At 41.8% G+C, this 23,877-nt stretch overlaps 2 protein-coding genes across 3 annotated transcripts; both read right to left on the bottom strand.

Annotated features, from left to right (window-relative positions):
* Positions 1-3,237: 3,237 nt before the first annotated feature.
* LOC124263143 (cornifelin homolog) lies at positions 3,238-7,174 on the bottom strand. Its single transcript, XM_046697699.1, has 4 exons — positions 7,067-7,174; positions 5,145-5,361; positions 4,016-4,155; positions 3,238-3,445 (listed from the first exon to the last, which is right to left on the bottom strand). The coding sequence occupies exons 1-4, from the start codon at positions 7,097-7,099 to the stop codon at positions 3,338-3,340; spliced, it is 498 nt and encodes a 165-aa protein (XP_046553655.1). The 5' UTR covers positions 7,100-7,174; the 3' UTR covers positions 3,238-3,337.
* A 3,754-nt stretch (positions 7,175-10,928) lies between these two features.
* LOC124263175 (protein MMS22-like) lies at positions 10,929-23,288 on the bottom strand. 2 transcript variants are annotated; one of them, XM_046697746.1, is made up of 11 exons: positions 23,233-23,288; positions 22,394-22,400; positions 21,845-21,910; positions 21,254-21,412; positions 18,882-19,008; positions 18,309-18,479; positions 17,869-17,991; positions 17,175-17,273; positions 15,981-16,022; positions 15,240-15,372; positions 14,454-14,512 (listed from the first exon to the last, which is right to left on the bottom strand). In XM_046697746.1, the coding sequence occupies exons 4-10, from the start codon at positions 21,364-21,366 to the stop codon at positions 15,331-15,333; spliced, it is 717 nt and encodes a 238-aa protein (XP_046553702.1). In that variant the 5' UTR covers positions 21,367-21,412; positions 21,845-21,910; positions 22,394-22,400; positions 23,233-23,288; the 3' UTR covers positions 14,454-14,512; positions 15,240-15,330. The 2 variants fall into 2 exon arrangements, with proteins under 2 accessions (XP_046553703.1, XP_046553702.1); XM_046697747.1 differs by lacking the exons at positions 15,981-16,022; positions 17,175-17,273; positions 17,869-17,991; ... (4 more) ...; positions 22,394-22,400; positions 23,233-23,288 and adding exons at positions 10,929-11,759; positions 12,176-12,367; positions 14,118-14,252 and having other exon boundaries at positions 15,240-15,332.
* Positions 23,289-23,877: the final 589 nt, after the last annotated feature.

The raw sequence follows: 23,877 nt of genomic DNA, 5'->3' as shown, positions 1-23,877 counted from the left end.
ATATTCGGACATATACACATCGAAAAAAGTATCGTAACGCCCCATAATTTTTCTTATAGTATCAATATATTACCATTACCCATTGCAAAAGAAATTAACCAAACTTGAATTTATCTCGTCATCTGGATACATTGCCTCTCAAGGAATAATTAAATGGCATATTTAAAAGCAAGAAACAACAGAGGAGGCAAATATGGCATTGTGTACTGCCGACAACTATTGATTATTACGTTAACAAGATGCGGCATACGACCCCCAAGAAATCACGTACGTAACAATAACCGCCACAGTAATGACAACCCTGGCCGTCCTCCTCGCTGACTGTATCTGACGTTGAGGTACTACAACGTTTTGTACTGGATGATCGCTCTGACGTATTCTGCTACCCACAATGTCCGTGGAATTGAGATCTAGAGTCCGGGTGGCGACCCATCATGTCCGTGGGATTGAGATCTGGACTCCGGGCGGCGACCCATCAGTCCGTGGGATTGAGATCTGGGCCCCGTTTCACAAAGCTCTCGTAGGCCAGTTACGACAGTCGTAAGTCTATGTTAAAGTATGGGAGTTACGACCATCATAGCGCTACGATCGCTTTGTGGAACGGGTCCCTGGACTCCGAGTGGGCCAAGGGAGTTTATACCGTCTCGTGAAAGAAATCACCAAAGGCACGTGCACGATGTGGCCTAACATTGTCGTCCCTGAAGACTGACCTTGATGTGTGTACCTGTGCGCGTGTGTGAGTGAGTGGGTATGTGCGTGTTGTACATCATATAGGTTGATTTTCAATGATCCATTCATATAAATTGCAAGGATATTCTCTTAATGCAGTCTCTTTTCCCAAGAGTAATCACTAGAGCTGACCTTTTAGTATATCTTGTGGGATGTAAACGTGAACGTGTCACATGTTGCCGGGTGGTATTTGCACTTGTCGCTGTTGTATTTGTAGTTGGGGGTCCTATTTCCGTGTGTGTGTGCACAGTAGTGATTGCAACACTGGAAAACAACGTCGCGCTGTCGCCCCTGGAGTGTTTATACCCGGGAGTCCCCTCCCTTCCCCTCTCTCTCTCTCTCTCTCTCTCTCTCTCTCTCTCTCTCTCTCTCTCTCTCTCTCTCTCTCTCTCTCTCTCTCTCTCTCTCTCTCTCTCTCTCTCTCTCTCTCTCTCTCCCTCTCTCTCTGCTTTTTCGCAAACACCTGCTATCGTTGTAATGAGTGTGAATCCTGGACGCCTGTTTAGAAAGACTGTTTTCGAATTCATAGCACGGAATGATTCAGGATCACTGTATGACTAAACTGTAAGATGAGCTGGGTCTTGGTCCTTGGTTTCAGGAAACAATGATGTAACGTATCAAAACAATCCTCTCATTGTTTAACTGATCACGCCTTTATTATTTTGGTATCAACCACGCCTATATTATTTTGGTATCGATTGTGACGTGTTGATTTCCAAGTTGAAACTATACCTTAACTATACAGTATGTTCAGTACAGAGCTCGAAGAACAGGAAAGAAGTGTGATATAATTAACAACTGAAAAAGTTAGCAAAGCAGTATAATATAAATGCAGTGACTGTAGCCATAAGGACAGTGTTGAGAGTATTCACCTCGCCGCAACAGTGGTCAAACTTGCAAAAATAGCCCAGCCTGGTGACAATCAGGAATCACATTTTGTTGCACTTTTATTGAAATGATCAAGAGCAATTAAAGTGCCCAGTGGTGTAAATTAATATTTTCCCCATATTACCGCTTTTATGTCACAAAAAGAGTTTTTCATATATTCATCAGATTTGGGTGAGTTTATTTTTACGCCGCTTTTAGATATATTCTAGCAATACCACCAAAAATAGGCTTCACTTATTGTACCAATGTGAGGGAATCGAACCCGGGTCTTCGGCGTGACGAGCGAACGCTTTAACCACTAGGCTATCCCATCGCCCACCAGTCTGGGATAAAACTCATCACCAACATCTATATAAATTTATTTCATCACCAACATATCTTTATGACATATATGGGCTACGACACTACACAATGCTATATATCCTGCCCACCAGTCCTGTTGCTTACAGATATTTGACAGCATCAACGTTTGATATGTTTAACTCTTGTTGGCTCGCCCGCCCACCCTTGTCGGGCTATTTCAAAGAGTTAGTTATGTCAGCCTGTCCGGAACAAAAATCGCCAAACAATAAATATTTGTCTAAGGAGCGTCATTGTATCACCGGATTGACCTTTGTGTTCAGCGTGTAATACACTCTTTCCTCGTTCCTGTTACTGAAATCTGCATATAATGCAAAGGTGGGTGACAGGAGCAAGTATAGAGTTCCTGGATCGAGAGACCAGTATTTGAAACACGTATGGCGGTTGTATGCTGACCCTTTCACGTACTACAAAATGTAAATATAAACAAACAACTGACAACACACGGATCCACATTCCAAATATGGCAGCAAGGCAACATTTAGAGCCGTAATTTGATTGGTCACTTCCAGCCTGCCCAGGACAACCCTGTGCTATTGAAAGTATGCAAACTGCAAACATGATTTATACTTCATCAGTATGTTGTGAAATACATCAATACATTATGCTTTCTTGAATAAACGATAGACGTATTTCATTATTTATTTTCTTACATTACGGATAAACGATCTATTTTAGTTTGAAGACAAATTTTCAAAAGATACAAACATTAGATTTATTGATTGATGATTGCATGCTTTTTGACGATTCGTCTGTTTTGGTATAAAAGATTAGTACTAAATTGCAATCGCACATGTTCTGTTAAACATGACACTTAGTCTCTGATATAATTTTGATAGAAGCAAATAATACCATTTCAACTCAAAGGAGCCCAAGTGAGTTGGAATGTTTGGGAACTGATGAAATCTAGACTTGCGGTTGTGTAGCCCAGTGGTGAAAGTGTTCGCTCGTCATTCCGAAGACTCGGGTTAGATTCCCCAAATGAGTGAAGCCATTTCAATTTTTGAGTACATTTATTCTTGTGTTCAGATCTACATATATTCGACATCTGTTTCTGCCACAATAATCCCTTTTTAGCATTTAGTAGCGTCATTGGGAAACACCCTGCCTTTTCAATCTCCAACACAAACAAGTTTCCGGTCAGAGCACAGGCAAACCGTAGCGCAAATAGGGTTGCGCAACAGAGCAAAGTAACCAGTCTTGGCAACGTACTTCGCTAGCTTCGTTTCGAAAAATAGTCAAAGATAACCGAAATAGTGATAATGTTGAGCACTTTTATTTTTATCACAGTTAGCACAAGGTATACGTTGACCACATGACTACAACGGTACTTCCGGTTGTTGATGTCAGTTCCACGTGACTACAGCGCCGTCTTCCCGTCTTTGATGAAGTCAATTTCACGTGACAACTGACACATAGTGAGCTGGAAGCAGCACGTGACTTTCATGCAATCGTCACATAGAGTTCCCTGCAAGAAAATGGATATAATTGTAAAGAAACTCAGGGTAGAAAGTGACTACTTCTATCCAGCTTCAGACAAAGTAAAAAGACATCTTTGGATAAAGATGATTTGCCCCATACAAGAGCTACAATTATTTGGAACAGGAAGAGACACAATGGTAATTATCAACAAATTCCAAAACTCCTTGTCACAATTAAGGATTTCTTTCTAAAAACTGAAATCAGACCCAGACATCTACGAGAGAGGGGAGAGAGAGAGAGAGAGAGGGAGAGAGAGAGAGAGAGAGAGAGAGAGAGAGAGGGAGAGAGAGAGAGAGAGGGAGGGAGAGAGAGAGAGGGGATAATTATGTATTGGAGGGGGGTATATTTTTTAATATGCTAATTTGTTAAAGACATTTTTATATGTTACTATGAAACAATCCTGACATTGCTCCAGTTTATGTCCTATAAATACATACTTCGCATACATGGCACGCGTGTTCAACTTGAATACAGCTGAACTGACGATGGTTTAGTCTTCCGGTTGTTATTTTGATAATTCATGAGAAAAACTTTCATTGAAAACAACTGCACTGACCGAAATCCGGTATCTGCCCCTGACGTAGGCCCTGAGGGATATCATCCACCCGGGTACTAACAGCGGCACCAGGCAGAACTCCCCAGACTTCCCCGCAAGGTGGCAGGCGTAGCACGCCGGACACAGCCACACCGTCATACCTGCAGACAACAAACACTCTATACAAAACAATCATCACGTAATGTTTGTGGTGAAGTGCTGAACGACAGAAGAGTGGAAGAACGTTTACGCCGTTTTAGCAACATTCCAGCAATATCACGGCGAGGAATCCAGAAATGTGCTTCACACATTGTACCCATGCCGATAGACTGACTGACAGACCGACTGAGTTTGGTTTTACGCCGCTTTTAGCAATATTCCAGCAACATCACGACGGGGGACACCAGAAATGGGCTTCACACATTGTACCCATGTGGGGATTCGAACCCGGGTCTTTGGCGTGATGAGCCAACGCTTTAACCACTAGGCTACCCCACCGCCCCCATGCCGACAGAAGATCAATGAAACAGACACAGTGTACTAACAGAAACTGTCTGAAATCCAACGTTATCGGGGTATTTCACAGAGTATATGGACTCTCAGTACAATATATTCGGCACTTTACGACCAGTAATAGGGTGCTAATCCTATTCTAATATAGCTGAATTTTAAAGGCTTTGGATTTTAACTAAATTTGGATGCTGTCGTTCAGTGGGTGCCTTTTCGAACGTGCTTCCCTGCGTTTATGAATATTGGAGTCCTAAAAGGTGTTCTTGTGTGGGCCAAGTGACAATAGACCCCAACAAACCATATTTATCCTAGGAGGCTACAAACTGGATCGGGTGGTTACACTCAGTGACGTGTGGTCAATGGCGTGTTTAAGCAGCCTAACAGCGTGGAAGCGGTCTTCATAGGTGTTATGAATATCAGAGACCTCCGAAAACAATATCAGAGGACGTTCCAAGAGGCCATAACATTTACCGGGCTGAGATTCCAGCCACGGAACCTCTGTTCCCAGATCGGACGTCTTGTCCGCGTGATCATAGATGCCAACCCTTCACCATGCTGACAGGACCATGGCGTCATCGGTTTGGGTAGTTCTGCGGAAAACGTGAATTTAGCATGCGATCGTAAAATCCTCATTACTTACAAATACCGAAGTTGTCACAACAGGCACAGAGCCCAGAGCTCCAGGATCGGGAAGAGTTATCTACCGCTGACGGCTGGGAGTTTACGACCACTGTCGTGTTGCTCTGGTTGTTCATCATTGGTTGAATCATTGGCATAGCAACTGGTTGTGCCATCGGCATTCCCATTGGCTGGTTGATCGGCATTCCCATTGGCTGGTTGGTCGGCATTCCCATTGGCTGAAAATCAACAAGTCATCTTCAATATGTGAACCACTTTTTCAAAATATTAAAGAGGACATGCTATTGCTGTTGATAGTACAGTGAGCGGCAATGTTCTAGCTGGTCCACATGTTTCGTTATATGAGTCCATGTGGGCAAACCGTCTAGGGATTCAATCAGGTCAAAGATTTACTACCTGATCCCCAACAATCACGGGTTCTTTTCCGATTAGTAAATGGAGTTTCAGTCAAGGTCATGCACACCGGATTTTTACATATGACTTCTGTCAATGGGTCATGTGTTCATGTGTTAACAGCCAATAGGAACAAATTCCTTCGCTGGATTTAAAAAAATTATGTTTAAAATCCGATGGATTTAGATACAACAGACCCTAGTGTTCCTAGCGGTTTACTGAGCGAGACATGATACACAACGATGAGATATAAGAAGTCTTAAAATATAACCAGTCACAAAAGACTAAGGTGTTAGTGATGATTTGGTTAAAAGTGATATTCTACACCTCCCTATGAAGCCGAAAGGGGAGTGAATGGTACACACCATGCAGCTGCAGGCAGTCGGTAAATGTGATCATCGGGTAATGAAACGGTAAGCGTTTAACCTAACACAACAATTACTAGAGAACTTACAAAAATAACGAAAAGCCCAAAATATCATTACAATATATAGGGTCGAACCACGTTGCGTTACCTCTGTAATGTTACAAAAAATATGGGGAACGGAAGGAACTCATTGGACAAGTCACTTACAGCATGATCAACTAATTCCAACTCCTATTTCTGGGTTACTCATTTATAAACAAAACAAGTTTTAATATATACTGAACAGCAAAAGAAACGCAAGTTTCGAAACAATGAAATTTCCATGAAGGCAAGCGTTCATGTTTATGGAACGTTCATGGTAAAGTGACGTAATGATCCCAGATGTGATGATGTCATGCAATTTGACGTCTATACGAACCATTCACACAAACACACCAACAGTGCAGCAAAACCATAATTTTAGCACGTGCATCGACGGTTCTGGATGGAAAGCATGCATTTCACTCTCAGGTATTCTTTATAAAGGTTTGTGTCAAAAATACTGTTCAGTATTGACGCTAGGAGGTGTACACGCCACGCAAACGATGCCTAGACTAACGACTGAGCAGAGGGGAATGGCCATTGGAAAGTTGCACGGAGGTAGCTCTGCAACCACTGTAGCTAGGCAATTGGGCTGTCATCTTACCACCATTACACGACTTGCTCAACGTCATCAGCAAACCGGGGTTGCTGCTGATCGTCCCCGTACCGGACGGCAACGAGTGACAACTCATACGCAAGATCGGTTCATCCGGGTCACTCATCTAAGGAACCGAACTCAAGCAGAAACAATAACAGCAGCCTTAGTTCTTGGGTATCTCCATTTGACGGACTGTGATCAATTTGAACTTATTGCAATTCAATGTCAACAGCAACTTTCAACTGTTAAATTGACAGTGTTTTCTATAGAATAAATGATTAGACATGATTTTGGTTGTCTTCTATTCAAAAACCTGACAAAAAGCCAGACTTGCGTTACTTTTACTGTTCAGTATATATAAATATGTCCACCATTAAAACACACTGACAGGTATTGTCTTTACCAAAACATACTACAAACGAAAACTAATATGTAATGACATAGACATAATTAATTATCAGCAGGTACTTGTAACACTTCTCACCTGGGGTTGAGAGGCGATGTAATTGTTTGCCATGTTTCAAACTGTGATCAACCTGGACGCGCTCTGAGTGTCCAACTGGTGGCCAGTGAAGCTGGCCATGTATATATTACCACCACTCTTGCACGTGGAGCACGGGCGATGGTGACTGGGCAGTAAGTGGTTCTATTGTTAATTGCAAGCATGGTGGATTAGGAACGCTTGCCTATACATAAGCCGCCCGGTAGAAGACACATGAATGTTGATTGCTGCTAAATGAAATATGCGACATACTTCCTTCGACTGTGATGTATTTCGTACGGGTATCAACGTTGTGTTTTGGACCTTACGTTTACAGTCTTCCGGGGACAGTTTTCAACCAAGTAACGTTTTTGTCAATGTTCCAGCAATATCACGGCGGGGAACACCAGAAATGGGCTTCACACATTGTATCCATGTGGGGAATCGAACCCGGGCCTTCGGCGTGAAGGGCTAACGCTTTCACCACTAGACTACCCCGCTGCCCCTAATTGTTTGAACGAGTGATGAGCCTGATAGTTTAACACAGGCGTAACCTGGATGATTGTGGCACAATGTGTGACATATCATGCGCACTCATAAACAGGCACATGCATATACACATGGCTATCAAAACATATGAACGCATATTGACATTCCCACGTGTATGCACATTTACGTACAATTGCATACCTTTATAGACATATGAAAATAATATTGATCATGAAAAATGAAGAATTGTTGTATTTTTCAGACATTCAAAATGTCTCTGCAAATTGATATATAAGTTGTATCTGAAACAATTTCTGGGACATAAACGTCATTGGCTCAGCTGGTATAGTGGTGTGGGAAATCCAGGGCCTCCTTTCTTCTAGTCTTTATTCATGTGAATGTAGGCCATCGGCCCATGGTACAACGTTATACATTGGCAGCCTTCAAGCTGTAGAGACGACGATTGTTAGCATAGAAGATAAACACGGCAAGATTTCTTAACACAAGAGGAGTAGCATTACTCATCAGTCGATTAAATTTACACAAGGTTGGATGGGTGAAAACATCGACAGGGATAAAACGTTTACGTAGATCATCATAGACAGTACAAATCAGTAAAAAGTGGTACTCATTTTCAACATAGTTACAGGAACACATTTCACACAATCTTGAGTTTTTTGGTTTCTTTATATATCTACCAGTTTCTATATTCAGTTGGTGTGAACTACACCTGAACCTCGCTAAGGCAATACGATTTCTTGATAGTTATGCAATGGAGATATGGCTCAACACCAAATATAAATTTAAATTGAGAATATAGGTAAGTTTTTCAGCCACTAGACAACGAGGAATGCCATTCCTGTAAATATGTGTTTTGGGCTCTAGATATGAATTCAGAAATAAAAAGGTTTATATTAGGAATAAATTGATTTTCCCATACGTATCCAAAACCCATTGTATACAATAGATTTTTCAAATTTTGATGTCCAGTTCATTTTACCATTTGAAGCATCTAACAGTAATAAATTGTAACATTTCTTAGGGAAACGTATAGAAGGCATATTTAACAGTTTGTACCAATACATAATACAGCGTTTGTACGCAAAAATATACATAGGGTATCTATCCTTTCACAAAGCACTAAGGTGATCGTAAGTCACTAAGGCAACCTTATTTCAGTGTTAAAGAATGGCAGTTAAGGTTAACCTTAGTAAAGTTGCTTTGTGAAAGGATCCCTTACGAACTACTTAAGCCCATTCCTATCACTGTGGCTACGATCAAAGTTAAGAATTCTAGGCTTACGAACGTTTCGAAAATCTAGTCCTTGGCGCGTAGCAAGCCAACTTTTTTCGTGTAAGCCCGATAGGTTGCAAAGCTTTATATTTAGATCATATTGAGGGCTTGCCCAACTTCCATGGTGATCTTCAGCAAAAATCATCATTCGTGACCAACTCGTGTTATTCCGGGAGAAGCCGAATAGCTTACGGAAAGAGGCGAGTTGTGACGAATGCAAAAATCATGTGTAAGAGCGGGCTTTTTTATAATGGTAGCTACACCTCTGCTTGTATAGTGTGTGGGTACACCTGGACTCCCCACCGGCAGTAGCAGGGACACATGCCCTAAGGTGGGGTGGGGACGTATAGGTGTGGCCTCTCAGACCTGCTGGGAAGCTAGTACCAGTTTTATCAAATATGTAAAATATTATGTGAAATGGGGATTGTCCGAAAATGGCGTGTATGCGTATATGTGATGAGACAAAAGCGTTTATTTGTAAGCTGGGAACTTTGCATAATCAATATCTACTGTCCCCTCCACGTGCACGTGCTTGGATAACTGCCTGTACCCTACGTCGAGTCCGTTGCAGAGGAAACTGCTATGTTGATTCCGCCCAAAGGCAGACTGTAGCGCAAATAGGGTTGCGCAACAGAGAAAAATTACCAGTCTTTTTTTATGATATACCAATTATTTGCCACCTGATCATCTACTTCGAACCATAGTGGCAGAATAATTATCAAACGTTGTAACCCATGCAGATTAGATACCGACATGTTACACGTGCACAAAATTCGTGGATTTGCTTCTGGACATGTTCCACAGGATGTGTTTGGGAGACACTTTCAACTAAGTACACTTGCAATAATTTCTTAAATGATCACTTATCATACGTGTCATCATATTTAAGGGTGCTCAACTTTTTCCAGGTGCATAGTTTCTTCGGGGAACGTCTTGAAAGTTTGCATGTAGTTGGCTTTGTCCCTTCGTTTTTTTGGGTTGTCTTTAGCGTGGGTGCATTTGTTTTTGTTTGCGTACTTTTGTGTTAGTGGATATATGCATATACGAAAGCCTTAGATTCACATCAGCGCCAGTTTTCTGTAAAATCAAATGGACTATCCAAATGACCTCCACGTAATCTACATCAAACGTTTACGTTTGCGCCGTTGTTACCTGTAGTTATAATCGTAGAAAAAACAACAAAAGAAGCAGAAGAAAACAGAGTGCACAATGAAGTTTCGGCTTCAGAGGGTTGTATTCGTACGCCTACTGCCACTTTTGGCTATTGTGTTGGTCTCCTCCCATCTTATATTTCTGGCACAAATCTCCACGCGAGAACATCCCAGAGATGCTCTATCGGTGACATTTCTGTGGACCTTCAGTGGACCGTCCTTTTTCCGTATGCTTTACCAACAGTCCAGAACCCGTGAAGATTCGGGTTAGAATTGGCCTTCAGCAACCCATGCTTGTTCTAAGAGGCGACTAACGGGTGTGGGTGGTCAGGCTCGCCGACTTGGTTGACACATGTCCTCGTATCCTAATTGCGTAGAACCGTGAAGAACCCGTGAAGATCCGGGTTAGAATTGATCTTCAGTAACTCATGCTTGTCCTAAGAAGCGACTAATGGGATCGGTGGTCAGGCTCGCCGACTTGGTTGACACATGTCCTCGTATCCTAATTGCGTAGAACCGTGAAGAACCCGTGAAGATCCGGGTTAGAATTGATCTTCAGTAACTCATGCTTGTAACAGGCGACTAATGGGATGGGGTGGTCAGGCTCGCTGACTTGGTTAACACATGTCATCGTATCACAATTGATCGATGCTCCTGCTGTTGATTATTGGATTGTCTGGTCCAGACTCGTTTATTTACAGATCACCGCCATATAGCTGGAATATTGCTGAGTGCGGCGTTAAACAACCAACCAACCAACTAATAGTCCAGGTAGCAATCTGGGCACGATGAGGTCAGGTGTTGTCATGGTCTTGCAGTTTAGTATGGACAGGTCATCTATGTAGACACAGGCTCGGGGCTGTATCCACATCGTGTCTTTCAAACATCAATGTCTGCTGGGGGTCTATAAATAAATACACGAACAACCTTGGTTATAGTTATCCAAACATTTATTCCAAAACAACACCTCTCTTCTGTCAACACCCTCCAGCATCAGAGAAAACATGTCCAAGTCAGTTTAGTTTTGTTATGATCAGGCATGCTTCCTGGGCCATCTCAGTCACTTCCAGGTGCCAGTTCCCAGTGCCACGTTCTTGTAGTCATAGTAACTGACCATCAATAAAGGCTATAACACACAAGGGCAAGCTCATAAACCATGGTCACCACTGAAGATCCAGGTTATTACTGGTCTTCAGCAACCCATGCTTGTCATTCGAGGGGACCAAACGGGTCTTGTGGTCATTTTGCCCGACTTTTGGACTCCTTCCTCCAGCCCCCTTTTTCATCATGACGTTTTCCTCCTTCCAGGGAGCACACATTAGAAGAAAGGGTCTGTCTCAAATAAATAAGGTTTTTTTTATGGAACATTTATACTCATGCCTGTATTGTAGGTAAGCAATAATTATGTCTCATAGATGGGGTGTATGTATATTTGGATAACATTCTATCACAGCCGGTCAGCTTGATGTATGAGGAGAGTGATTATTGTTGAGCTGGTGGTGGCTGCCATTGTTCTGTGTGGTCTGTGTAGGTTCCAACTGCCTCCGCCTGGTCTACATGTGGGTCTGTCAGCAGTCCAGATGTTCTGTCTGTGGTCCTGACGTTCTACATGTGGCATAGCCATTCAGTGTGTGGTGCCGCTGTTCTGTCAGCAGTCTAGCTGTTCTACTGCTGGTGCATTCTACATGTGGTCCAGCTGTAACCTCTGCTTCTCTGCGTCACCAGCTTCCCCCAACTTGGATAGAACACCCACGTACAGCTTCCTGGAACACAAACATAACATCCCTGAGTTCACTAGTTCCGTGACTTCATCCAGATTTTGTCATGCTGCACTGTTCATCACCAGTTAATCTGTTTGTGCATCAAAATCTTACATTTAAAAAACTTACATTATATTTCCTATCAAAGATTCAAGTTGGATCCTCGGCTTGACAGAAGAGGCAAATAACGAGGTTGGGTGATCAGGCTCGCTGATTTATCATTTTACCTCATTTGTGAACATAAATGTTTCTGATGTTAATCACTGGATTGTCTGGTCTATAATTGATTATTAACAGACTGCGGTCATATGGCTGGACAACTGCTGAGTTCAGCATTAAACAACATCAAAACAAAATTAACAATTCACCCACCACATACTGAAGACATCTGTTAATGTTTGTGTAGGGTTATAGCCTACCTGAGAGACGTGTCAACTCCGACTCCTCGCTTCTTCTCCAGGTCTCGAACAGCACCTGTTATGTCAGGGATGAGCTGAGCCAGCAGCTCGGGGTGAACTTCCGCGATCCTCCCCAGCACCTGGAAAAACCCCTCCGTCTGGAGCTTCAGGTACTTCCCAAAATACCCCAGTACAATCAGCACAAGATCAGCCCTAGAACACCAGGAACATCATCTTGTCTCAATACAAACGCCATACACCCTTCAGGTAAAACGGTTTATAAGTACTAGCAAAAACATATTTAGCCCCATCACTGCCAGAGCTCCAGATAAGATTTAGCTCATGTGGGTACTGTACCCGCTGTATTTATTTTGAGTGGGTATTATGAATGTTGAGTGGGTATTTCATTTTCCATTGCGGAAGGTCGCGGGTTCGATCCCCGACCGCGTCATACCAAAACACGTTAAAATATGGTACTTGTTGGTCCCTGCCTGGCGCTCGGCATTAATGGGTACAACAAGGACTGGTCGGCTCGGAGTCAGTATAATGTGTCTGAGTGGGGTATTCATGCTTCACTGCAGCATGGTATCTCAGTGGGCTAGCACTATAAAACCAGCTGAAGTCTGAGCTAGTACAAGCAGCCGCACATACACATACACAAACATGCGCGTCGTCATATGAGCGAAATATTCTCAAGCACGACGTAAAACCCAATTTCAACTCACCTCATTTTCTGTTACCCACTGCTTTCAAATATGGGCGTATTTCAGTCATTTTACTCACCTAAGTATTATGTCATTGAGTAAGTTTACTAAGCAGGTATGTTCTGCCTTATGTCATACCTAATCAAAACCAAGTTAATATTTCATAAAAAATCACTCATCCTATACTGACAGTACAACACTAGTCCTATACTAACATTACAACTTGATAGCAATCAATGTATTTTTCATTACGCAAGCGATTTTTTATAAATATATTCCGTACGCATTTGTTTTAAACCTTTTGCTTATCTAACATTTTAAATGCATAATTGGTACGCAACAATTATTTTTCAATGCGTAATTGGAAATTTTCTATGCGTATTTTACCCGGATACGCAGCTTATCTGGGCCTCTGACTGCCTTTCATGAAACTCCCAAAAGCTTAACACAGCATTTACTTTCTGTCTGCAAACATCCCTGCCTGACCCTGACATTAAAAAAACACAAGACAATTTCCGGAGGGCACAGAGGAGATGCCTGTGGTAGAATTTCCTGAAGTGTCAATAATCTCTACTTAGTTTTCACAAGAGAGTTCGCTGAATTGTACACACATCTGTCTGCAGTTTTATCTTAAAAATGCAAATAAAAAGCAGGGCTCCTGACAAATACTCCTGACCTTAAACATATGTTGAATTAAGAAAATGAAAAACAGCTGGGGTTTTTTAATAGAAAATCCAGATATTGAACTCCGCCTGAGCACTTAACATCTAATGGTTGAAAAGAGTTCACCAAGTTTGAAACAAATCTATGCAGAGGTTTTCAAGTTATATAGGTCACATCAAATATGTCCTCAGAAGGATGGACGGAATGCCTTGCTGTAACCACACCTGTACTATTGACATAATATGTCGAGTGTATAACAAATATTATCCCAGGATAGGGATAGTCCGTAATCGGTAGAGAATAACAATTTTATTTTCCCTGCTCAAATCACCCACAGTGGCATTCTAGGGTCTACTTCATCAGTATATGCTGGAACACAACAACGTACATCCTTTCCCTGCTTATATTACCTACGGGGTGGTGGGGTAGCCTTGAGGTTAAAGCGTTCGCTCATTACGCCAAAGACCCGGGTTCGATTCCCCACATGGGTACAATGTGTGAAGCCCATTTCTGGTGTCCCCCACTGTGATATTGCTCGAATATTGCTTAAATCAGCATAAAACTAAACACACTCACTCACTCAATATATCACCTACAGGGGTAAGACAGTTGGGTTCTCCTTGCATGCCTCCAGCAGGTGCTTGGTGATGTTGGTGGACAGCTGCTTCAGGGCAGGGGACGGTGCCAACAGCATATACTCCATCGATGTAAGAAGCAGAAACCTGCTGTCTCTGAAATAATATATACACATGTGATGCATTAGTTCATTAATTAGCCACACCCCAAAACTATCCCCATTTGTACAAAAGTCAAAATGTGCTCAGTATTTTTTAATCCTTCTTATGCCCTGTATGCAGACATGTGTAAGTTTATTACCAATCTATCAGATCTGAAGCACTGATCAACATTTCTGTTTCTGTACATTCACTCACTTTGCGATTGTCTCCCCTCCTTTGGTTCTTTGAAGCACCTCTGTGATGTATGTCAAACCCTAGAACAGTAAGTGAGCTTGGTTCAGCACAAATTTGAACAGTATTTCATTTACAGGAAGGCATGTGCACTTATTACAGGACTAAAACCAGATATGATGCAGGTTTTAGAAATTTAACAGTTTGTGAAACCTACAAGCACATGTTTTGTGTCGACAAATCTAGAAACATTATCAGGGAGAACTGGACATCCAATCACAGTTCTCTAGCATGAAAATTCTGTCTCTGGAGTCCAGAAGATGATTCATCAAAACATGAGAGACAATTTGAAAAGTTTAACTTCTTTGAGGACAAAAATGGACAATTTTTGTTAAAGGTAGCATCAGGTTTTCAAACTTTGAGTGAGTGAGTAGGATTTTACACCACTTTTAACAATATTCCAGCAATATCACGGCGAGGGACACCAGAAATGGGCTTCACATACTGTACCCAATGTGGGAAATAGAACCCGGATCATCTGCATGACGAGCAAACGCTTTAACCATCAGGCTACCCCACTGCCCCTTCAAACTTTTGAGAGGATTGCCTGTTTGCAATGAAATGGAACACACTGACACCTGCTTTTTAACCAATTCATATTTTCTCTTCTTTAATTACCCTGTTGAGACTATACACTTAGCATGGTAATATTTCTAACTGGGTTTTTTTTGGGTGATCATATTGACATCTATAGTTAACTTCATTAAAAGTCAAAAACAAAAGAAATGTAGACATGGAGATGTCACTCACGGCACTGGCAGATGGCGGCAGAGCCTGGTTCTTCAACTGGAGGTAGTTGTTGTGCACCATCTCCAGGACAAGATGGCGCAGCTCCATGGACTCAGGGCTCGGAGACTGGACGCAACGACCCATACAGTGAACTCTTGACAACAAATTACACAAATTACATGTAACATATGTCATATTTGGGATTACACTTTCTTAGTAATGTGTCAATAACTATAGCTGGAAAACAAGACATTTTCATTCAAGGAACGTAACTGATCATGACAGTTTTCCTTGTTTGTTTGTTATGTACACATCAGTCAGTAATTTTCTAGCTACATCAACCTATAAATAATCAGATGCAGATCAAGAAACCAGTGGTTGATAACATGAGCAATAACCCATGTGTTTGGATTGCGATGATAAACCAAGTCGTCGAGTCCGACCTTCTGATCCACACAGGTTGCCAGGAAACTATTCTAACTCAGATTTCCTTGGTTCAAGAGAGAGGCTAAAGCTGAGACTTCAGTTTCTCCTTAGTATTCATTCATAGCATCCATTGTGAACCTGCAATTGACATTCTTGTGGACACATTCCACAAAGCAGTCTTCACACACCCAGTGAGGGTAGTATCTTCAATACATGTTAAAGTATGGATGTTACAACAGGCGTAACTTAGATCTCTGTCAGGAATGGTTTCTTCAACAGAGGAGCCTCACAGTAAATGAAGGTCAAACTATGAAGCAGAAACATACAAGTACTCACAACCAAAGGATGCACAGCTGACGCACTGGACCCAGTAGATTTCTGACAAAACAAGCAAAGATTGCTACTCACGAGGGAAACATACACCATCCTGTCAATACACTGAATGGAAGAATGCAACTGAATGTTGTTTTATGCCACCTACAGCAGCTATCATTATGATTCTATAGAACAAGTACTGCTCATGGCACAATATTGTTATTCCCCTGGTCAGTGGATCAGTGTATTTGAATTTCATTCTTAACTCCCTGGACCGCCTTCCACCCATGTAGTGGTTAGAGCGTCGCCTGGAGTTCAAAGGTGAAGAAAGTTTGATCCCGAAGTGGATACTAGAAGACGTTAAAATATGGTACTTGCAAATGGTCCCATTGGCTTCGGCATTAATTGCCACAACAAGGACTGGTCGACTCGAGTGAGTATAATGTGTTACTAATATCCGTGCTTCACTGCGGATATTTCAGTGGGCTAGCACTATAAAACCAGCACTAAAAGTCTGTAGTACAAACAGCCGCATCATTGAATACATACACACGCATGCACGCTGTCATAAGAGCAGAAATATTCTCAAATATCTGCGACACCTCAACTCCTGGAAGTATTCCACCCATGCTGTCTTACGAGGAAGTTCAATGATGAAGAAAAGTGTTTGAAGTGGAATCTAGAAACCTTACAGTTTAAGTAACTGAGTTGTTTCATGTTGGAACTGTGTCTGTTTCATGATGGATATCTACTTAATGTGGGCAAAAAGCACCAGGGGGAAGCAGGTTTTACTACATACATGAAACCAAAAGCATTAGTAAGATAATGATACATGAAGGACTACAATATTTCAGATCTGAAATTCAACAGATACTGGCATGTGAAGGGGAGGCAACTCTGTACAGCAAACTGCCGTGCATTACTTGACAGGGCCACATGTTCTTGTTGTCAGACACTACACACAGATATATGCTAGTATATGAAAAGGTCTGTAAATAGTGGAGTCTGGACCAGACAATCCAGTGATATTGTGATCGATGATCTACGTAACTGGTATATGATGACACTTCATGAACCAACTCACAGAATATTACCAACCAACAGAGAAGTCAGCTCTTATTGACCTGCATAGCATGCTGAGACACAATTCTAACTTGGAATACATACTGGATAAAATATTGGAGTGTAGTTGGAAAAAACAAATCTGGAACTCACCAGTGGAAATCGTGTGAAGTAGAGGCTGACAATATCACCGAGGCGTCTTTGAACATAGGGAGCCCTCTTGTAGTCCAACTTGCCAAGGCCTTGAACAAACTGTAAGCAAATCAGATTGTGTGAGGTCCAATGGCAGGAAACATGTCCACACCTTGTTGCAACAAACTGATCTTTTCATATTACCAGCATGATGTCACTGTGTTGTCAACGTCCTAATTTCAACTTCCGAGACTGACTGACTGACTGACTGACTGACTGAGTTTGGATTTACGCCGCTTTTAGCAATATTCCAGCAACATCACGGCGGGGGACACCAGAAATGGGCTTCACACATTGTACCCATGTGGGGATTCGAACCCGGGTCTTCGCTTGACGAGCCAATGCTTTAACCACTAGGCTACCCCACCGCCCCAACTTCCGAGACAATGTGGTAACCAAGACTTATATTTTAGGGATTTTACACATTTGTATTTGTTTTTCCATTAATAACAATCAACATGTTGATTTTAATGCCCCATTCAAGATCCATCACAGTGCTAGACAAGTAACTACAGTTTCAGACTTTTCTGTGCCACTGTTCAGACATGACATCTGAAGTTTATGACAAGATCCGTGGACAGAGGACGGACAATGTGCCATGCTGTCAACTCAGTAGAACCGTCAGTGAGAAGAGCTTCCATCAACACATCCCTACCAGGTGGAGGTTTGTCCGGACGGCAGTGAGGAACACTGGGTTCACTGGCTTGTCTGTCTTGAGCAGGAAGTGGGGCACAATCATCGCATTGATGATGGCTGGCAGTGGACAGTCCGTCTTCGACTGAAAGCAAGATCAGGAATACCAGAAAACTGCCTGCTGGTGTACATCAGATAGGAAGAATGGATAATAGTTGTACCTACACTCAGGCAGCTGTAACAAGCAATGTCATTAAACTGAGAATGTTTACCTGATTCAACACCTCCCTCTATCAAGATCAGTCAAACACGCGAGGAATGAGCTCAAACAGAATGCTCTACAAATTCAAACTGGAATTCAATAAAGGATAGACTCTGTCGCAAAGAAAATATAGTTACAACTGTATCTGATCTAGTTCATAAAATTGGAAGAAGTACAGTGAGATTGAGTCCACAACCCACCTGTGCAAACAGCAGGGGAGAGCAATACTTGACGAGGTGGCCGACCGTGGAGTAGAGAGAGGTGAGGGTGTCGACTGGCCCCATGTTGGCAGGGATTGGGGAGATGTGCTGGGGGACGTTTGAGAAATACCCCATCACCTTCTCCCGCAGCAGCATCTTCTCCCGCAGGTCCTGAAACATGGACATCATCAAAATCATCATCAGTCAGTTAACATCTTAGTGTACAGATTGACTTGTGCAAAGTTGGTGGGGAAATAATATGAAACATAACTTGAGATTTCCTTTGTTATTTATCAGAATCTGAAAACGTGGCCATGTGTGTGAAGCAAGTTAAAAGGGCCTGCCCAGTGTTCCAGCACAAGCACTCTTACCATCGTGGTGGGAACATTGAGAGTCAGGTGTAAGTGTGTTTGTAGAGTTGGAGAATTTGGGAACATTTTTCTTAAAATATCATGATACTGTGATAAACTGAAGTACCCACAAGTGTTTTTGTAATTACTTTATCTTCATAGTAGCCTTGCTGATCTTGATGGAAAGTTACCTTTGAGTTAAGAGTAGAGACAGGTAAGTTACCTGTGTGTTCGAGTAGAGTTTTCCGAGAGCCTTGAGGAACATCTTGGGAGCCTCCTCCATGTCGGTGGGCATATCTGCTCTAGCCAACTCAAACACCTTCTTGATGTCCGGGATACCCAGTGCAATACTGACACAAACACAATTAACATAGTTACCATGGTTACATGGCAAACCAGAACAACACAGGTTTTTGACTTATTGCATGATCAAGTACAAGAGGATATACAAGCAGGACACGTGAGTCGAGGACCAGAGCTTTTTGTATTGGCAAGAGAGCCCAAAGCTTCTGAACCACAACATTTCTGACATTACCCAGACATGTCACACTGGAATGTCATCAAAGCCAGACATGTCTTCGCAAAGCACATACGCACATGTCATACACCCACACACGCCATCATACCCACATCGCATATCATACCCATGTGTTATCATACCCAGTGTCATCATAAAACACACGTCATCATACCCACCGTGTCATCATACCCTATATGTGATATCATACCAAGGCATGTCATCATACCCACATATGTGATCATACCAACATGTGTCATCATACCCACATGTGTGATCATACCAACATGTGTCATCATACCCACATGTCATCATACCCACCGTGTCACATTTCATCATACCCACATGTCATCATACCCATGTATGTGTCACCCACATGTCATCACACCCACATGTGTCATCATACCCACATGTCATCATACCTCATATACATGTCATCATACCCATCATGTCATCAGACCCACATGTGTCATACCCATACCCACATGTCATCACACCCCATGTGTTATCATACCCACATGTCATCACACCCACATGTACACCGATAGTCATACCCAAATGTGTCATCATACCTACCACATGTCATCACCTCCACATGTAATCATACCCACATGTAATCATACCCACATGTCTTCATACGTGTCATCATATTTACATATGATCATACCCACATGTCATCATACGCATGTTCCTTTATCATACACAGGTCATCATACCAAATCGGTGAGTATGTGTTATCATACCCACATGTCATCATACCCACACGTGTCATACCCACATGTCATCAACATACCAACATGTTCTGCAAGAGAGTTCTCATACCCACATGTCATCATACCTACATGTTATCATACCAACATGTGTTATAACCATCAGACGGGTCAATCATCATACATGTCAATGCGTGCTTAACATGTGTGATTGCTATTTCCGGCATTATTATGCAGGGACAAATCACATACGGTAATCTTAATCCCTGCAAATATCATACCATCATACCCACATGTGTCATCATACCAACATGTGTTATCATACCCACATGTGTCATCATACCAACATGTGTGATCATACCCACATGTGTCATCATACCAACATGTGTGATCATAACCACATGTGTTATCATACCCACATGTCATCACACTCACATGTGTTATCATACCCACATGTCATCATACCTACATGTTATCATACCAACATGTGTTATAACCAACGGGTCATCATACCAACATGTGTTATCATACCCACATGTCATCATACCTACATGTTATCATACCAACATGTGTTATAACCAACGGGTCATCATACCAACATGTTATCATACCCACATGTGTCATCATACCAACATGTGTTATCATACCCACATGTGTCATCATACCAACATGTGTGATCATACCCACATGTGTTATCATACCCACATGTCATCACACTCACATGTGTTATCATACCCACATGTCATCATACCTACATGTTATCATACCAACATGTGTTATAACCAACGGGTCATCATACCAACATGTGTTATCATACCCACATGTCATCATACCTACATGTTATCATACCAACATGTGTTATAACCAACGGGTCATCATACCAACATGTTATCATACCCACATGTGTCATCATACCAACATGTGTGATCATACCCACATGTGTCATCATACCAACATGTGTGATCATACCCACATGTGTCATCATACCAACATGTGTGATCATAACCACATGTGTTATCATACCCACATGTCATCACACTCACATGTCTTATCATACCCACATGTCATCATACCAACATGTGTAATCATACCCACATGTCATCATACCCACATGTCATCACACCCACATGTCATCACACCCACATGTGTCATCATACCCACCATCATCATACCCACATGTGTCATCATACCCACATGTCATCATACCCGACGTGTCATCATACCCACCATCATCATACCCACATGTCATCATACCACATGTGTCCATAACACCCACATGGTATGCCAAAGCTCACACCTTGAACCACTGATGTCTGTCAACAACATGCCATCACATAGCAGACTACACAATCACCACTCAACCCTCACCTCGTCAGTGTGCTCAGTTGTGTTGATGATGCTGGTAGTAAAAGTACACATCTGAACCAAGCCTGCAGCAACTGGGTCTGTGCATTCTGATTGGTTGAAATTATGTAGTCCATAATACCATCTTCACAAAGGATCTGGCACAGGAAGTGGCAGCTGACGCTAGAGAGATGAGGAATTGTTTTCAGGCAGAAGTATCTCCACATTGACAGACATCTGAACGAATGACATATATTTACTGATATCACTGATTTCAGTGAGTAAGTATTGGTCTACACCACTGTCACCAACATTCCAGCCTCATGAAACATGAGGTCTGAAAATAATCAAGTCAGACAACCCAGTGATCAACGTCATGAGCATCGATCTACAGAACTGGGATCTGATGACATGTGTCATCTACGTGAGCAAGCCTGACCACCCTGTCCTGTTAGCCGCCTCTTAGGACAAGCATGGGTTGCTGAAGATCAACTGTAACCTTCACGCGTTGTCTGAACAGGCTGTATACCATGAAAGTTTATGTTGATTGAGACTACTTTTACACAATCCTAAACCAACTATCTTCCCAAATCAAGGGCAAATTATGGCTATTACCTGGCTTGAACTGCCTCTTTTGAACTGAAATGCTGTAGCACTGACTGGAAGTCTTCTCATCATGGAAGTCTTCTCAGGCGAGACATGAACATGGTATATGATATGATGTAATGCAACATCAAGCTATATATGGAAACCGTGCCACAGCATTTAGAAGACATGAACATGGTTGCAGTGATATGATATGATGTAATATGAGAATCATCAAGCTATAGTCAAGCTATATATGGATACCGTGCCAGAGCATTTGGAACCGTATGTGAACAAACACTGCTGATTGTATTGATATTCAAATGGAGTCTGAGAATATACAGAGGGAAAAACTACAGTAACTTATCCAATATGCTGATCTCATCAAAGTTGGATATTTCTTGCTTTTGTTAACGTATGGCAGTACAAAATGTGTGCAACTTATATAACATAATGCAAAACCAATTCTTAAAATAAGTCAACAATAATATCTTCAGGCAGCTTATTCAAGGATTAAAAAAGTGAGTGAGTGAGTGAGTTTAGTTTTACGCCGCACTCAGCAATATTCCAGCTATATGGCGGCGGTCTGTAAATAATCGAGTCTGGACCAGACAATCCAGTGATCAACAGCATGAGCATCGATCTGCGCAATTGGGAACCGATGACATTTGTCAATCAAGTCAGCGAAACTGACCACCCGATCCCGTTAGTCGCCTCTTACGACAAGATAGTCGCCTTGTTATGGCAAGCACATGGGTTGCTGAAGACCTATTCTCCCCCGGATCTTCACGGGTCTCAAGGATTAAAAAAATATAATGTGAACAGTATATCAGAAAAATGTGGTCCATTAGTAGGCATGGCCTATATACAAATGCAAAATACAATACTTGGTTAGCCAATCAAATACCAAGGAATCACTTGCATATATTTAGTAACCCTTCAACAAAATAATGGAGACACATTATTGCTGAGTATGAGAAATACGTAAATCATTTTTGCAGCTTTTATTCAGCTGAGATTTTAAACATACAGTCAGTAAATGAATGTTGTTTTATGCACTATTCCAGCTAACATGGCAGTCAGTAAATATTCCTAGGAGAGAGACGATCAGTGGGGAATGATGACATCCAGGACATTGTGGCCAACAGATACTCATTCTAGTCAGCTCTTTTGACAAGTATTGGGTACACAGACCTTGTCTGAAATGAAATCCTGATTGGGATAGATGAGTTCATATACACAATCATCAGACACAATGTACCTTTCACTCACCAAGAACTGTATCATTGACAGTATGACAATTGCTTTAAAGGACTCAAAGGGAAAGAACTCTGTAATGATAATCCTAATTTCTGAAACGTTAATCAAGATAGTTACTGTAGCCATAGCAACTGTAGAATAAACACAAAGCATCTTACTGGTGTCTGGCCATGACGGCGAGGTTGGCGGCGAGATCAGCCAGGCTGAGGGGTGGGGTCAGTGTGGAGGAGTGGTCCCTGACAGCAGGGTAGACGTACAGCCACAGATAGGAAGAGATGGCTGTCAGTAGAAGGAAAACTTCAGGGAACACATTCAGTATTACTTCACAGAATACATCAAGTAATAATTTGAAGAATATATGTGGCAATACTTCAGTTAATACTTTGTGAATACTTCAGTTAATACTTTGTGAATACTTCGAAGAATACTTTAGGGGACACTTTGGGCTACACTTAAAGAAATACTTAAAGTAACATCTCAAGGATATATATCATAAATTAACCAAGTAATAATTCTAGGAATTAGTCAAGGAATGTTTCAGAAAAGACTTCCCTGGTTGCACAAATTGTGTCTTTATGAAAACATTAAGATGATTTATTGTAACTTTTGTTGACAACTTCTTCTTGAAACAGTGCGTCTTTCCATACAGTATTTTTATCGGACTCTTATTTCTGTTTGACATCAGAAGTGGCCTTAAGTAGGCTACACATGGCTAAGAACAGTATACTGTAATATCACAGCATGTCAGCTTGATGAGGGAGGAAAGCTATATACATCAACTGTAACATGACATACTACTCAAC

Source organism: Haliotis rubra, unplaced genomic scaffold, assembly GCF_003918875.1.
Source record: "Haliotis rubra isolate DU_JTF1 unplaced genomic scaffold, ASM391887v1 Scf87, whole genome shotgun sequence".
Taxonomy (NCBI): domain Eukaryota; kingdom Metazoa; phylum Mollusca; class Gastropoda; order Lepetellida; family Haliotidae; genus Haliotis; species Haliotis rubra.
Note: the sequence above shows the minus strand (reverse complement) of the source record. Positions and strands in the feature narration are given on the sequence as shown.

What these genes read in the sequence shown, in the direction of transcription:
- LOC124263143 (XM_046697699.1), bottom strand. Translation starts at nt 7,099, where the DNA reads ATGGCAAACAATTACATCGCCTCTCAACCCCAG. An exon ending in TTGTGACAACTTCGGTATTT is followed by an intron (nt 4,156 to 5,144) that starts GTAAGTAATGAG and finishes TGTTGTCTGCAG; the next exon opens with GTATGACGGTGTGGCTGTGT. An exon ending in GGGGCAGATACCGGATTTCG is followed by an intron (nt 3,446 to 4,015) that starts GTCAGTGCAGTT and finishes ATTTTCTTGCAG; the next exon opens with GGAACTCTATGTGACGATTG.
- LOC124263175 (XM_046697746.1), bottom strand. Translation starts at nt 21,366, where the DNA reads ATGGACTACATAATTTCAACCAATCAGAATGCACAGACCCAGTTGCTG. An exon ending in CAACTGAGCACACTGACGAG is followed by an intron (nt 19,009 to 21,253) that starts GTGAGGGTTGAG and finishes TGTTTGTGTCAG; the next exon opens with TATTGCACTGGGTATCCCGG. An exon ending in CAGCTGTGCATCCTTTGGTT is followed by an intron (nt 15,373 to 15,980) that starts GTGAGTACTTGT and finishes TTTGTTGTCAAG; the next exon opens with AGTTCACTGTATGGGTCGTT.